Raw genomic sequence first — 16546 nt, 5'->3', positions numbered from 1 at the left:
TCAAGGAAGCCCTCCGTGGTGTCGTCATTGACACTGACATAATAACTGACCAATAGAAACTAAGAGGCAAGACCGACGTCACGGGTCCACCAGCTTTTTCGTCAAAAAAAACGTTTAGCGAAACCAGCTGGTTTTTACAACTTGTAAACCTTGTCAACATTACCTCCGTTTTAGTAAGAGTAAAATAAAAATGCTTAACTTTAACGAATAGGAAAAATGGCACTTCAAAATGGGCGAGACGGTTGTTTTTAAAGTGACAGGTCTTTCCTGAACATGGGAGTGGATTTGTAGACGGTTGTTTTTAAAGTGACAGGTCTTTCCTGAACATGGGAGTGGATTTGTAGATTTTAAACGTAATGCAGTGGGCTAAGCAAAGAAAAGATCAACCACGTCCAGCCCTTCAACTTAACATTTACCAGGGGGTTGAATAACTAAAGACAATTTTAGTCTTGACTTTAATTAAGATTTAAAATGTATTTTATTATGAATGTCTCAGCAGTCAAAGTTCAGCTGTCAAGCTGTCACAAACACACAAATCTCAGGTGCTACATGGGTCATCCTATCTCTCACACATCATCTGACACACTGTGTGGTATGATCTCATAAAACATTCAGGTGACATCACACAACAGCACATAAAAAATAGAAATACTCGGCTCAAAATAAAATTGGGCTTCTAGTTTCACACAGTGTGTGGACAGAGCTTTCAGATTCTTCCAAGAGGTCTCCACAATTTAGAGCTTTTAATTGTGACAAACCATACAAGGACAGAAGACACATAGTAGAATACAGCTCTCTGTATACTGGTTGAAATATATAAATAGATGTATAGATTATGCAGGGAATGAAAATATGTTTGAGGCAACCACAAAAACATCCTAAACCACCTGTGCCTGGCCATTCTCTCAGCTGGACCCAATATAGAGATATGAACAAAGACAAACTCTGCAGCTGACCTAAGACTAAGACTAGCAGTCACATCTCATAGACATGGACTGTATGTTTTCCCTCTCTGACCCTTTTATTCTTGTTTGTTGGGTGTTAACCGAAGACTTTAACCAAAGTCACACATCAGTGAAGTTATAATGATACAAACATTACAAAGGCAAACTTTCCCAGTGAGCTTGGCTAGGCAATAAAATCCCTTGCTGTTGTTTCAAGTGAGGTATGGTCATCTCAGATTTCAACGTGTGTGGACTGGAAAACTGGAAAAGTTCTTCCAGCGTTGCTCAATAAGGGACCCTGAACTTCAGGGCATTTCATATTCAAAAGTGCAAACAACAAAAAGTAAAGAAAGGGAGAGAGCCCCTTGTCTACCCTCAATCTTTTTACTTTCACTGAACTTCAGTCGAGCAGCTTGGAGTGTTCTATTCGGGTGATGGTCCAGTCGGGTACCACTCCCTGGGTAAATTCCCTCTGGAACCTGTCAAAGATGGTGCAAAAGTTGCATCAACATATCATTGACATCTTTAAGTCTGTAGGTTAAAAATCAACAACATTCATTTTAATGTAATAAACAGCAATCTTAATGACACTGATTTATTAGAAATTCTGTCACTTTCAGTCAGACTTTATGAATATGTCGGAAGGTTCTTACTCATAATTGGCTGTGAGAAGGCGCTTAGTCTCAGTCTCACCCTCTCCACCAATGGATACCTGGAAGATTCGTGCCCCCTCCATGGTCTCATCAGGTAGCCTAGCACTTGTTAAGTACCAGAAGCGCATGAGAATACTCACAAATTTCCGCCCTGAAAGTGTGAGAACAGAGGAAAACAACTTATTAGAGCATGAAAACATACAATTCAATTTCTAGACCAGTTCTTTTCAAACAATTAAAACAGAGATTATGATTCCATGTTCAACTGAATGGTGTTCCTTCTTTAGAAGTAGTTCTTAATTAAGCACGAACACGCCTCTCACCATTGTCATCATAGTAAATCCCGACATCGCCAGGAGTGGTGTACATAATGTCATCTGGATCCGCAGAGATGGCTCTCTTGTGGCTCACAGGAAGATGCTCACATTTCTCCTGAAGTTTACCTACTAACTAAAAATAACAGTTAAAAGTTGAACTTTCATGCAAATACACAGAGCTTTGTTTGCAGCCACTTGTTTGGAGAAATTCTAACGGCAGTGGTCATTTATTCATGTCAAAATAATTTCCTACTAAGAACACCTAAGTAATTCTTTGAAAGTCTTGCATATTACAATATCTCCAGTGTTTCCCATATATTGACTTATTTGTGGCGGCCCACCACAATATCAACACTGACCACCACACAATGATTTTCCAGGTTGTACTAAATTGTGCTTAAATCTGGTTAACACCATAACCACGCTGCGCTAATTTGATAAAAACTGTTGCATTCAAGTTAATTCTGCAAACCTACCACCACAAATAGAATTCCATTCTGTGGGAAACACTGATCTCATTCATCAGTTCCTACTACTTCATTATATCAACATAACTAGTCACAATTTGGAACATCAGGCCAACTGACTTGATGGTAAAGTTATCATATTAATTGTAAAGTCTGATATTAGGAGAAAAGGATAATAACCACGATCAGAAATACACTCTACTTACGTCTTTTGCGACAAGTCCTTCGAGAGCCTCAAACTGACATTGGGACAGCAGATTGGACACATGGGAAAACGCCTACAATGCAATAAAAATGGAGAAAATCGATATTCTCCAACTACAAGAGCCTAACATCAAACTAATCTCCAGATACATCCTCTTTGCTAAATCATTCTGCATCATGACAACATGTGACATCCATCTAACCTCACTCTACGGTCACTGTACTTTCTCCCAGTTTACACTAGCAGTGTTATTATTAGCTTTGATCACATTTGACCACAGATTACAGAGGTTAAACAAAGGCTGTCAAGCTGTCAAATCCACAATTAAGTAAAAATGCAGTACCGCGGTTTAAAGTCTGTCAGGCTAAAACTGTAGCTCGGCCTTGTTTACTTTTTTTGGCTAGGGAGTGGTGGGGAACGCATGGCTAATATGGCTTGGTTCTGGTTGGCCTTATGTTGACCCCACATTCTCTCCTCAGCTAAGTTACACTAACGTTAGCTACCTGGCTAGCCAGCCTAAATTACAGACGTGGGAAACTGTTAAAACGTGGCACCCACCTGTTTCGCACCTTCAGTGAAATCTTCGATATTGAACTCCTTATCAAAATATGTCCTGATCAAAAAGTAATATATTCGTGTTCGGAACCAGATGAAAGGGTTAGGAATACCAACTACAACCACCTTCTGGTTTTGTTTGTGCCCGCCGCGGTCCGTGCTATAATTTCGGACCCTAGATGCAACCGATGCCAACGGAATAGTACGCGTGACATTTATTTGGTTAAGTACCAGGCAGTTAGGTTTAAAGAGACGAGTTAGAACCAAGGGTTGCCTGCTAACATTACAGCTACAACACCTCAAAACGGGTAGCGCCATCATTCACTTCTTTTGGGCTTCACATGTCCTGCGCTTTAACTATTCCCACTAGAAACAATGTTAATGCATTAAAAGTTCCGACAGACCAAACGATCGATTAAATATCAATCTCACATACATACATATCTTACATATAACTTAAGAGATATAGCTACTTAAAGATATGCATATATATATATATATGTATATCTTCCACTATTTACAAATTGCTTTAAAGTATTTCCCAACTCAACATACACACATGTTGTTGCTGGGGACAGTAATACAAGTGAACCAATACACGAGAAAACCAAAACGACAAACAGTGAAACGTCCCCTGTCAAAACATTGAAAAAGGTAATACGAAGTAGAAATTACAATATGAAATGGAGCATCAGAGAACGATACCAGTGTCAGTTTTCTCAGCAGTGGACAAAGACATATTTACCCAAAACATTTATCCCCTGGTAAGAACTGAATGGTTAGCCGTTCACCCAAGCTTGTGTGTGTGTGGGTCTACAGTGAAATAAACCACGCTTTGTTTTAAATATGCGCGAATTATTTGACATTTATTTCTATTATGTGTAATCTCTTGTTTGTTTTAGCGACGTCCCGCGGTCTTAAAGGGTGTACCTCTAGGACCATGCTCGGAGAAATGGACCGTGGATTACCTTTGCAAGAAGGGAGGCGATAAAGAGGTCAAGATCCATGTTGCCTCAGTGCCACAAATGGACTTCCTTCACAAAAACTTCCTGTACAGGTGACTTAAAGCCGTTTCTCTGAAACTATTTAATATTTCCCCATAATTGAAATTCTTATTCACAGTTCACTAGAACTATTCTGGATGACCAATCTCTTTTTAGGACACTTCAGTTTGGCAAGTTTGTTCAAAGAGCATCTGAGACGAAGCATTCAGATTTCTTCATTAGTGAGGTAAGTATCCTACCCTACAGAATGCTTAACAGTTTTATTTATAGTAGCCTACTACATAACTTCTGTCTTCATATGTGGGCTAAATAAAATGTCAACTTCTTTTTAACAGAATGAGAGTTATTACTTGCGTTCACTTGGAGAGGATGTTCGCAAGGTAGGGAGACATACATTTCAGGTGGTCCCAATTGATTATGACCATGATTTCAACCAGGAGAAGCTCCTGGAAAGATCCTCAATCCTCATCCCTTGGCCGAAGGATGTCCAGCTATTTAATCCATTGAGAATCACTGTATTTATTTTAGCCACATCTTTAAACTGTTCAGTAATTTAGTGACATAGGCAACATTTCAATAACATGACCTTTTATCTGCTCTGTAAATTGTTGTCATGTGTGCTCAGGAGCCTGCTGACATCAGCAAACAGTTTCCTGACCTAGCAGAGGATTTCCACATACCTCCTTTTTTTGAGCCTGAACAGTTTTTCTCCAGTGTGTTCCGCATCAGCTCTTGTGGACTACAGCTCTGGACACACTATGATGTGAGACGTGCTCTGAATCCGCTAGCACTGTATCATCCATGCACTAATTTAAATTGTTTTTATTATTATTATTATTATTATTATTATTATTATAATTATAATAATAATAATAATAAAGTATGTGATGAAAATGTTAAATGTACTGTGAAACATATGGTAATGTTGATCATCATAGATCTATATTTGTAAAGTTGTTGACACCGTTGCACAACCCCAAAAGGGCCCAGCCCAGTTTTCTGTCTCTTGTCCTCTTGCATTCATGCACAATTTCTCTTTTAGGTAATGGACAACCTGTTAGCCCAGGTGACTGGCAGGAAGCGAGTTGTCCTCTACAGTCCTCAGGAAGCAGAATACCTGTACCTGTCTGGTAAGGATTCACCAAGGTTAAAGCCTTCCCTGTGGATCAAAGCCAAACAAACACAACTTTGTGATCGTGTGTGATTATCTTGTCTTGTATGAGAGTGTAGTTCAGTCTACAGCATACACGTGTCTTATTTAATCATCAAAAAGTAACAACTTCCATTTATATCCAATAGCGCTTTATCAAGGCACCCAAAGTGTTTTTTTTTTTAAGTGGAGGAGGGGGAACCTCACTAACCACCAATGTGTAGCACCCACTTGGGTGATGCACAGAAGCCATTATGGGCCAGAACGTTCACCACACACCAATCCCCTGTCTTCTTGATTCAGGTGACAAGTCAGAGGTGCTGGACATCGACTCTCCAGACCTTGAGAAATATCCTGAGTTTGTGAAGGCCCAGCGCTACGAGTGTGTGCTGGAGCCCGGCGACCTGCTTTTCATACCTGGTCAGTATCAAATGGAGAAACTGAAAGTATCTGTTTTTGTTTTCTGAACAAATAAAGGAAAGAGAAAAAAGGGTACATGACCATGTCTGCAGTTGTATTCATTATTACATCTACACTTTGTCCACAGCTCTGTGGTTTCACAATACCCTGGCTCTTCACTTTGGCGTAGGCGTCAACGTGTTTTGGCGCCATCTGCCAGAGAACTTTTATGACAAGAAGGATCCGTATGGAAACAAAGACCCAGTGGCGGCTGCGAGGGCCCTCCAGGCCCTGGAGAGGGCGCTGGGTGTCTTGGACGAGCTCCCGGCAGACTACAGGGACTTCTATGCCCGCAGGATGGTGCTGCGCATCCAGAGCCGGTCCTACTTCACTCACCAGTCAGCAGGGACTGGGCAGGGCTGCACAGGAGACACACAGAGCACTCCAACATCCACTGAGACAAAACTGAATCCTGCTCAGATTCATACATAGCTGGATCTCAGAGTGTTGCTTGATGTCTTGTGCTACGTTACTGACTGAGCTGAAACCAGATCCCTCGCTGTCTCATATTTACTTGTGGCTTGAATCTAACTGGAATGATTGTACATGAGGTAACTATGGCAAATCACTCTTGGGAGGGGGGCATCTTAAGGAGATGCCGCTTGCAGAATATTATGATTGTGGTGTTATACCACGGATGTATAAAATTATGTGAAAAGACTTCTTTGTTTTGTCTGTGATATGGAAGCCTGAGAATTAACATATAAAATCAGGAGTTGCGAGTTCTAGCAGCCGAGTTGCACCAACAATGTCGTTTTATTACATGTTGCGGCAATAAATGACACCAATCCACCTAGCTGGTGATTTATCAGAGAAGACAATTTATTGCACAAAAAATACAATTCATTAGGTTTCCTTCAACCATTTTAAAGCTTTGTAAACAAGGTGTCGCAGCTTCTCACCAGGGCGAAGGTTATTATCGTAGTGATTTTCTTACTCAGCGAAGCCTATTGAGCATCACTAAACATTTCTGTGAACCTTAAAAATACAATCTAGCCTTAAAGTTGAATGTTTTAGCATTGCCAGAATGTCAAAGCACACTGAAAGACCCTGCCATTCAGTTGTATGACGGTTACAGCTTACTGGAGACATGACTGTAAAACTCAAATATTGCCATACCATAACAATCATACTATTACAACACCAGATGTCGTAAATAAGCAAAAAAGTTTGTGACTCCATTTGTGGACAAGGCCGTTGTATGTAGATTTGTCATGTACATTTGCAAGTTCATTTCAATCATAAGATAACGTTGACGGTAAATATTTAGGCACCATTCAGGGTGATGGCAGCCAACTTTGTGCTTGCTATTTATCAACCACGATGCTCTTCTCGGCATTTACTCAAAACAAATAGGTGAGTATTTTCTTCTGGAAAATATGCCTTCAATGTCAATAAAACAGCAGGTACATTCATGGGAAGTCTTCATTCTTGCAAAAGTCTTGAAATCTATATCTAAAACGGTGGGAAAAAACACCTAACACATCATCTGAAATATAAAGCTTGTGAAGTTGCAAGTGCAGATACAGTATATTTCCTGATTGTGCAATACTATCTAATGCGTGTTTGTGTAGATATACACTAAATTAATGTATTTTCAACTGCATGTCCAAAGGCTAAAGTTTTATCCTAAACGCCATTGGTCTCAGACAAACAAACATGAGAAAAGTAAACACTCACATACTCGCATACATTCCAGAATAAAAACAAATTGTACACACTTTGGCTTCAGACAAGCATGAGAGAGAAAGATGCAAAGTTTGTGTTGAAAGTCAACACATCTTGAGAGAGAGAGAGAATGAGAGTTGGAGATGGTAACACTAACAGACACCGAAATCAGTTGCAGACAACACTGTTCTAAGTGTCTGTCGGATGCAAAACAGCTAGGCTAGTCTAATTTGTTGTCAGACAATAGCCCATCTGAAAACCTGATACAAATATATATTGCCTTTATCAATCAAGGGTAAAGGGTCTAGAGTCAGGAAATGACTTTACATTTCACTACAATTACAGCATTGTGTTGACCATGTTGTGCTTTTTGCAGAAACACACATACATAAAAGAGTTTATTTCTCAACAGTCCTGTATGTGGTATCCAATGGGAATCCATCCTGATAAGTTTTACCTAAACCAACAGAGGGAGAAATCAAAACAAAAAAAAATTGGCAAAAATGGCACGTTTGCATGTTGTGGTAGTTGAGTGCGCTTTGCATTTTGGAACATCAGAGAAGAGTCTTCCTGGAGGAGTGAGGCAGCGCGAGAAGAGTGGCGAAGCCTCCAGGCAACCAGCCAATGAGGGAGAGGTGATGCTCAGCATTTAGCAGACGTGTGTGTGTGTGTGTGTGTGTGTGTGTGGGGGGGCTCCCTCCCTCACTGTGGACTCGTCGCGTTTCCACGGCCCACCTTTATTTTTTCCAGCCGTTTGTTCAAGTGGCTGTTGCTGGCCTCCAGTTCATCCACCTTATCCAATGCTGAACGAAGCTGCCGGGACAGAACGCAAGCCAGACGTATCAGCTGTGAGACACACGTATGCAAGTAACTGTGACACACCATAACACTGACTCCAACTGTGGGAGCAATCATGAAGCGTCCAAATCGTACCTCTCTCTGCATCTTGCGTTTCTCAGCTTTCAGTTCATCCTCTATTTTCTCAGCATTCTCTGATGCTGACTTGTACCGTGTCACCTGACCTTCCAACCTGGAGATCTATTCAGTAGAAATAAACAACCAAACGTACATATACAAACAATACATTGGTAACAAACATACATACACGGGTCCTAAAAACAATACTGTTAGTGATGTGCATTAATTAGTTTGCTATTTACTAGTTATTATTACACATTAAAACACACACAGATTACCAATAATGAGAAACATTTGTCTGACAGCACTTACATTCTGTTCCAGAGCAGTAACCTCTTGCTCTGATTTCACAAGCTTGAACTTGAGGTCACTAATGAGCCTGTTGGCATCTCCTGAAAACAAACAATAACCTCTAAGGTAACCCTCTTTATTATTACACTTTAATCACTTAAATAGGATTACGAGAAAAAGCATCTTGGTTCGTAATGTCGGACTTACTTTGGACGTCTATAATATTGGGGTCACTGCCATTCTCTACAATCTCTCCCTCGGGGCTAGATCCATTGTCTGTCCCATTTCTTGGTTTTCTTTGATCTAGTTGCAATTTAAGGTTTTTCACCTGGACAATAAAAAACAGGATTTCAACGAATCATCTAGGATCTATTTCAACTGGTTGTTGAGAACACAATTTTTTTACTGAAGAAACATGAGAACAAACATTAGAACATGCTGTGTTTCCTCACCTGTTCTATAAGGTTTTCCCTCTCGTCAACAAGTTTTCTCAAGCGGATCTCTGCAAAAAAGCAGGTGGAACCAAAGTCAGACAACACCTGGGCAATGATTTCATTAGTTAGTTTTGAATCAAGCAAGAGCAAATGGATCGAGTACAATTAATACCTGCTTTGGAAAAAAGCCAATAGAGTTAACAGGATGGTTTCAGATATATGATCACAGCACACTGAGAGACACTATACTATTTATGTTGAACTTATAATTAACAGCTTCACTTAACTATTACACATGTGATACGCAAGTGATTTTTTTGCAAAGGAGCAATGAACACATGAGAATGCAGAGGAGATGTTCACATACCGGGATGGGAGGAGCCTGAGACATGGAGGGGGAGGAGTTGGGTCACAACATGCAAATAAGAGACTATCTTTTGTGAGGAGAAGAGTGGGCAGCAGGTGTACGAGGCTGGGATAAGTGTGGTGATGGGGAGTTGTACATGCACAGTCCAAAGTAACGTCACACAGCGACACAGGAAATACTCTCATGCATATCAAAGGACATTGTCATAAGTTGGTGTAATTACAGGTACATGTGTTTCATATTAAGAGAAGGTATTGACTATGATTCCGAACTAAAACTGGGTCTCTTGCTATGTGCCTTTTGTTTTCTACAAAAACACGATATAGCAATACTACAGTGATGTCACTGTATTAGCAGTTAGTAGTTATTGTTTCAAAGGAAATAAAAAGACCCAGGAACAAATCAAACGTAAGACATGGGATTTTATTTAATATTAATATAAAAACACATAAGCTCTTTGGTTGTAGCATGCCAAGGTATATGTCCTAAGGGAAAAAAACTACCTTCCCTAATTCTCGGCATTGAGATGAAAGAACATTGTGACGGAGATGGAATGTCAAGGGATATAAAAGCCATAGGATTTTACTGATACTCAACTAGGGTATTTTTTATTGAAAATACAATTTTTCCAAACATAGCATCATCTCTGTGAAGCAGCCACATATATAACCCCCCAAAAAGATCTAACAGTTTTTTACTTGTTAAATGTGTTGTTTGTCAACATCAAATATGTAATAAATGACACTTAGTGACATGTACATGGAATCTGACAAGCCCAAAAGTTTTATGAAATCTTTTCTCAACAGACTGTTCTTCCTGGTGCAGAATTGTAAAATAAATAAGTTATTGGATTGGTCTTCTCTCCCATCTACATTCATCATAGTAACATTAATAAACATAATACTTAACACTACACAAGTGAGCCTTGCAAGCCTCCCATTGCTCAAAAACAACTGGAGGTGTAACAACATTAAGCCAGATATGTGCACATCCAGAAGTCATCGAACACTGAATACTTGAAGTGCTGTTCAACTGTCAACAACTCAACTGTCAAGTGAACCACACTTATTTAAAGGTTCATTCAGACTGAAAAATAGTTAAAAATATCCAACTTTACAAAACCGCTGAAATGTTTAAAGTAATATTCCAATGCATGCTTCAAACTGTTCAAATAATATGTGAGTGCTGATAGTTGTACTGTATATAACCATTCTTGTCTGATTATCTCATTAGGCACTGAGACTATTTCAAGTGATTATGTAGCTGTCCCCTGGCAAGATTAAGACTAAGACATTTTGCAGTCCTCTTTCCCCTTCCCCTTGTTTTTCTTTCCTTTTTTAGAATCTTTCCTCGTTGGCTCTCCTTGTTGGCCTGGCTCTACCTCTGCAACCTGACCGGCTCCCTCAGAATCGCCACTTATTGAACCCACCTCTTCTTTTTCTGCGGCCTCAGCCTCAACCTCTACCACTGTGCTACTTAATGGATGCTCAGGATTTGCTGGGAAGTGATCCATCCCTGAAGACTCCCCCTGATCAGCTTCCTCTGCTTTGGGTTCCTCTCTCGCGCTACCCTGTTCCCCTCCAGTAACCTTGGGTTCTTGTCTAGTCTCAAGTTCCTCATCCTCAGCTGCCCCTCCACCCTCTTGCTGTGTTACACTACTTTGCTCTTGACTACCACTGTTTTCCTGATCTTGTCCCTGATGACCTTCATGTTCTTCATCCACTTCCACCTTTGAACATCTATCTTCTTCAGTTTCCTCTGTAAGGGGTTGTCTGGGGCTATCAGGCAATAATTCCAAATCTTGGTCTTCAAATTCAAATTCTTCCCCCTCTTCATCTTCCTCGGCATCTTCTGCTTTTGACTTGAGTGTAGGATCGTTTGTTTCAGGACTTGCTTCTCTGGGGTGGTCTTTGAAATTATCAGATGGAGCAGTGGCAACAGGCTGGTCTTGGATGACTGCCTCGCTTTCTTCATCTGTTGAAGCCATGGGTTGAACAACTTCTCCACTCTGTACGTATGCCTCAGTTGCCTCTTCTGCTTTATCTAGTTGAGTCTCAGTGCCATTCCCTCCAGTGACTGGCAGTGACTCTGTGGTGTCATCTTGACTTGTGGCGCTTTCTGTTGAGTGCAAAGTTGATTCTGCTTGATCTGTCTCTGTGGATTCAGAGCCATCAAGCTCAGATGGAGCATCTGAGGAATGCATAAGTAAAGACCCCTCAGGTTTCTCCTCAACCAACTTCTTATCAAGAGAGTCACTTGCATGTGTGTCTTCTGAAAGGTCACCCAAAGCATGATGCTCTACATTCAATTTTGATTCAGTTAACTGGGTTTCAGTGTCAATGGTCAGTTGTGCATCTATAGGAGTGTCACAAGGAAGACCCTCCACTTGGACTTGTTGATCCTGACAACTCTCAGAGACATCAGTGTTTACAATGGATTCAGAAACATCCACAGAGATTTCAGTGTTTTCTTGTTCATCGATATTCTTTGGCTGAACAACTTCATCATTCTGCTCACCTCCAGTGACCTTAGGGGTAGAGTCATCCTTATCTTCACAAAGATTGGTCTCTGTGCCGTCTATAAGGTCTTTGTCATCAGGACTGCAATCAGGGCCACCTGGAACACTATCCGTATTTGGTCCAGATTCTAAATCACTTGAAGGATGTTCTCTATTATCACTTTCAGGATTAGGATGTGCTTCAGGGGTTTCATTGGGACAGTCCCCACCAGTTACTTGAGCAGGTTCATCTCTTATGTCATCTTTGTTGTCTGAAGCTTGAAGGCAAGGCACATTTTCTAATTCTTCTGAAGCTGCATCCTCCTTTGTATCAGTCAGAGGCCTCATATCTGCAGTGCTATCGGTCTCATCACACACAGGAGACTGTTGTTCTAAATCACTTGAAGGATGTTCTCTGTTCTCACTTTCAGGATTAGGATGTGCTTCAGGGGTTTCATTGGGACAGTCCCCACCAGTTACTTGAGCAGGTTCGTCTCTTATGTCATCTTTGTTGTCTGAAGCTTGAAGGCAAGGCACATTTTCTAATTCTTCTGAAGCTGCATCCTCCTTTGTATCAGTCAGAGGCCTCTCATTTGCAGCGCTATCGGCTTCACCACACACAGGAGACTGTTGGATAGATTCCACACAGCTGCCCACAGCCTTCCCTCCTCCTAAGTTCTCCTTTCCAGTTTCCTGTCCTGGATCTTTACTCAGTGAGCTTTCCCCCTGAGCCTTTGAGTCTTTGTTGTCTTGTTCACTCTGTGCTCCCCCTTTTTGCTTCTGCTTACTCTTCCTCTTCCTCTTCTTCTTCTTCCCAGAGGCACTGGTACCTTGAGGCTCCTTAGAAGGGGTCTGAGATGCTTCAGCTTCCTCCTCACTCACTGGTGCAGCCTCAGCTTCAGCTACTGTTTTTGGTGGGTGCGATGCCTCCTCCTCTGCTACTACTGTGCATGAGGAGGACAAGTCTGCAGCACCCTCCAATGGTTTCTCCTCTGACTGGTCTGAGGTGTCAATGCTAACAATAATTTCAGGCACAGTGAGTGTGCCCTTTCCTGCTCCAATAACATTTGCATTCTCAGATTTTTCAGTCACACTTATTTCCTCCACTTCTTCACTAATCTCTGCTGTTGGCTCTCCAGCACACACCTCCTCAACTTTCTGGACTAATTGGTTTTCTGTCTTGGGATCCAGCCCCTCTATCTCAGAATTACCCATCTCTTTCACCTCCCCAGGAGGCTTACATCTCTCTACACTACTACCTGAAGCTTCCAAAGACACCTTCTCTTCTCTCGTGACTTTATCCTCAGCACCTGCACTAACCACAGAAGCTAACTGCACACTTTCTACTGTGTCACTGCACGTATTGTTCAGTTCTGTATTAATGGTATTCCCTGACTCGATCTCTTCTTTGTTTCCTATAGGCGGAGCCCCAGGCTCCACTGATTGGCAGGTCTCTACAACACTTGCAGGGCCACTGGGGGAGGGTGGGGTCACATGGTTCTGGGGCACTGCCTCATCCAGCTGATTTGGCTGCAAGCCTTCAGCCGCCTCCAAAACTCCAGGCTGCTTCTCCTCACTTCTGCCTGGGAGACCATTAGTAAGTCAGTAACAGGTGGCCATATCAAATGCAGTGGTTGAAGCTGTGCCAGTTAGCGCATTGTGGAAGATCAGGAAATGATCACAAAGATCACAAAGCCAGCAGAACAGAAAGGAAGAAGATTATAGAGAGGCAAAGCTCTTGATCCCGGTTGAATCAGATGAGGAAAGCATTGTTCAAAACCTTATTTAGGCACGATGCAAACCATACCAAGAACATCTGCTGCAGTATACAAGGCCAACTCGCCAAACTACCTTTTAACAGGCTGTACTTTCTGCTATTTATTCTCATAGAAGCTTGATGGAATTTGCAGACAGTTCCTTTTGAAATACAGGTCAAGATTTTGGACATTTCTGAGAGCATGTAGCCACAACACATTCTAGGCTCAAGAAATATAACCAGGGGAGAACGGGTTAACACTACATGGTGTGCAACTACAATAAACTAAGGACCTTACTATTTCACAAATGAATTGCAAAAATAAAGTTTACAATATGACATGAAAGCAAGCAAGTATGACAGCAACAACAGTAAAACGACCAAAATATCATTCTTATGTCAAGAAGGTATGCAGCAATTGGAGAAAAAATTTGAGATGAACAAATGTGACAGACATTGTTCCAGTCGTTAAACATTTCTTCAGCTAAATCAAGTGTATGAAATCATCACACCAAAACAGTATTTGAGGAAGTTGTGATTGGCACATTGGTTCTGACACATCAGGACACAGAAACGAGCATTGCTGCATGCAATGCCATGACTGCATTTGAGGAGAGCAAGCATTGCTACATGCAATTCCATGATTGCATTTGAGGAGAGCAAGCAGGTTTGCAGAGGAGGATACAACAGAATTGCTTGACATGCGGGCAACAGGCTGATATGTATGGCAAGCTCATGCTAGGTAAGATGCGGACGCTTGCAGATTTGACAGTGCTATTTAAGCATGCAGCTTATGGCATAAAACTCCTTACCAAGTACACTACTTCCTTCTGTGGGAGACGTCTTGGTGTAAGAGTCTGCCTGACCGGTTCCATCACCAGACTCTCCTGCCTCCCCATTGGTGCTGAAGTCTGGTCCAAGGACAATACCATGTTTCTGGACAGAGAAAATATGTTTTTACACAATTTTAAGTGATAAGAGTTTAAGAACACAAAAATATAGCTGGTAAATGATTTAAACGTAATGAAATAAGAATGTATACAATACAAAGAATAACACACACAACTTTTTTCAGAACATTTGGAGCTAATTCGTCATTTTTAAATATCTTCACACACCATCGGAAGCACATCACTACTACGCTAGTATACCTTCAAAATATCTTTCAGTTGGACAACCTCATCCCTGAGTTCATCCCGCTCATTCCGGATCGCATCAGAATACTCCTTCTGCCTCTCTAAGGCCTGAACAGCGCCCCCCACAGGCGAGGAGGAGGAAGCAAAGGTGGGAAAGGAATGGTGAAGCAGGTAGAAAAGGCATACATGATAGAAAGCCATACAGATGTTCATGCTGACAGAACACATGGGAAACAGAGTAAAACAATAAAGAAATCATGCAGGATATTTCACAGAAGGAAAGAAATAAAACAAAAGAGTCCAGCAAAATGTACTGTAATAGTAAGGGGCTCTCTGAGCATACCCCGATTTTTTTATCTTTCCACTCCAGAGTTTCCTGCAGGTCAGCGACCTCCCTAACATAGCCGTCCCGCTGGAGATTCAGCTGACGGATCTCCTGCTCGGTGCCACGGTAGCAAGATGAAGACAGGAGGATGGGGTGAGAGAACAGAGGGGGAGATTAAAGGATGAGAAAGACCACAGCCAAGGAGAGAGAGGGCAAGAGAGCGGGCTTTAGAGATCAGAAGACAGCTTCTTCTGATACCCAAGAGAAGGACAGAACCAGCTTCTTCTGATACCCAAGAGAAGGACAGAACCAGAAATATCTACTAAATGCATGCACTTTTACATTGCCTATAAATCAGATGTTTGTTATTAGATACTTTACACTTTGAGCCTATGTTTGATATTATACAACAGTCAGTTGATTTAAGAATTGTACAACTAACCCTAACTCACAACTACATGATAAACTGCATGTTTAACCCTAGTCACCCTAGCCACCTCAACACTAGCCATAACAATGATAAATACCACGCTACTCCTAAGTATAAATTGAAGTAATCTTGTATGTGTAGCAGTCCCATTTTGTCATGTTAAAGTTGTACATTATTTAATAATGCTATGTACAGTACTGAGACAATGCAATTTGACATACCCTAAACAATTAGTTTAGGTTATAAATGACATAAGCTGTAAAAGACTACACTAACTAATGCATTTTTGAGAAAATGCTAAATGTGGCAAAATATATATCTTTGGCAGTTGGATATGGGCCAAGTGAATAATTGTACACACTGATTTCAGTCAATGAAATCATAATATGGCATTGTTGGACTTGACACAAAGCAATGTCCCTAAAATCCCACTTAGGTCACAAATGATCCACAACAACTATGTCCTTGCATGGCCTTTTGCTGTTCTAAAACGGTTACCATATTATACATATTATACATAAAATTGATATTAGAAATGTAAGTGCAATGTCCTTTTGCTTTTTCTGTCAGGATGTATCTGAATGTACACATCTTTTGTAAAGAATATGCTGAATTACAGTAAAGGCAGGTCATTTTTGTACTTGACATTTGCTCATTTGATGATGAACTGTTCATCTGCTGTCATGGTACATGCCTTTCAACTCTAACTAACCTTTAACAGCCCCTTTGGACTGTGCCTGCTATTGACTTCTCTTACACTTAATCCTATTACATCAACATCTGGTTGTTTCATATTGATGTTTGCCCTTTTCTTCATTATGTTGCAGTGTCACCTGAGCCAAGCAGCTGTTGGACACCCTAACTTTCTCTCCCCACAGCGAATTTAGCTTGGAGAAAGACATCTATCTTCTTCACTGTACCCATATGGAACAGCAAGCTGGATTTTTATTCAACTTTTTACATATCCTTG

At 41.0% G+C, this 16546-nt stretch overlaps 3 protein-coding genes across 24 annotated transcripts in view; 1 reads left to right on the top strand and 2 right to left on the bottom strand.

The window, feature by feature from the left end:
• Positions 1–454: 454 nt before the first annotated feature.
• On the bottom strand, positions 455–4186 carry maip1 (matrix AAA peptidase interacting protein 1). Of its 2 annotated transcripts, none has more exons than XM_076264382.1 (5): positions 4110–4186; positions 2588–2659; positions 1921–2047; positions 1598–1748; positions 455–1423 (listed from the first exon to the last, which is right to left on the bottom strand). In XM_076264382.1, exons 1-5 carry the CDS (start codon positions 4146–4148, stop codon positions 1345–1347), a joined length of 468 nt encoding a protein of 155 aa, XP_076120497.1. In that variant the 5' UTR covers positions 4149–4186; the 3' UTR covers positions 455–1344. The 2 variants fall into 2 exon arrangements, with proteins under 2 accessions (XP_076120497.1, XP_076120496.1); XM_076264381.1 differs by lacking the exon at positions 4110–4186 and adding an exon at positions 3145–3501.
• tyw5 (tRNA-yW synthesizing protein 5) lies at positions 3712–6414 on the top strand. Its single transcript, XM_076264377.1, has 8 exons — positions 3712–3905; positions 4044–4198; positions 4302–4371; positions 4481–4525; positions 4771–4908; positions 5188–5275; positions 5599–5715; positions 5843–6414. The coding sequence occupies exons 1-8, from the start codon at positions 3825–3827 to the stop codon at positions 6184–6186; spliced, it is 1038 nt and encodes a 345-aa protein (XP_076120492.1). The 5' UTR covers positions 3712–3824; the 3' UTR covers positions 6187–6414.
• A 138-nt stretch (positions 6415–6552) lies between these two features.
• lrrfip1a (leucine rich repeat (in FLII) interacting protein 1a) overlaps positions 6553–16546 on the bottom strand; it is a 43968-nt gene continuing 33974 nt past the window's right edge. For 15 of the 21 annotated variants that reach the window (XM_076264354.1, XM_076264358.1, XM_076264357.1 and 12 more), the window contains 4 exons: positions 15165–15257; positions 14837–14929; positions 14498–14621; positions 9837–13512 (listed from right to left, as the gene is read on the bottom strand). In XM_076264354.1, coding sequence (XP_076120469.1) covers positions 10718–13512; positions 14498–14621; positions 14837–14929; positions 15165–15257 — 3105 coding nt within the window. In that variant the 3' untranslated portion in view covers positions 9837–10717. Of the gene's footprint in view, positions 8236–8355; positions 8461–8652; positions 8733–8838; positions 8960–9083; positions 9134–9836; positions 13513–14497; positions 14622–14836; positions 14930–15164; positions 15258–16546 lie in introns of those variants that run through there. The other 6 variants (XM_076264362.1, XM_076264365.1, XM_076264372.1 and 3 more) reach the window with 4 other exon arrangements.

Source organism: Alosa pseudoharengus, unplaced genomic scaffold, assembly GCF_046254945.1.
Source record: "Alosa pseudoharengus isolate Yale_2024_CS ecotype anadromous, Long Island Sound unplaced genomic scaffold, YU_APseudo_1.1 YU_APseudo_1.1_scf_3, whole genome shotgun sequence".
Classification (NCBI taxonomy): Eukaryota; Metazoa; Chordata; class Actinopteri; order Clupeiformes; family Clupeidae; genus Alosa; species Alosa pseudoharengus.
The sequence above is the reverse complement of the archived record's forward strand: the minus strand, read 5'-3'. Positions and strand labels throughout refer to the sequence as shown.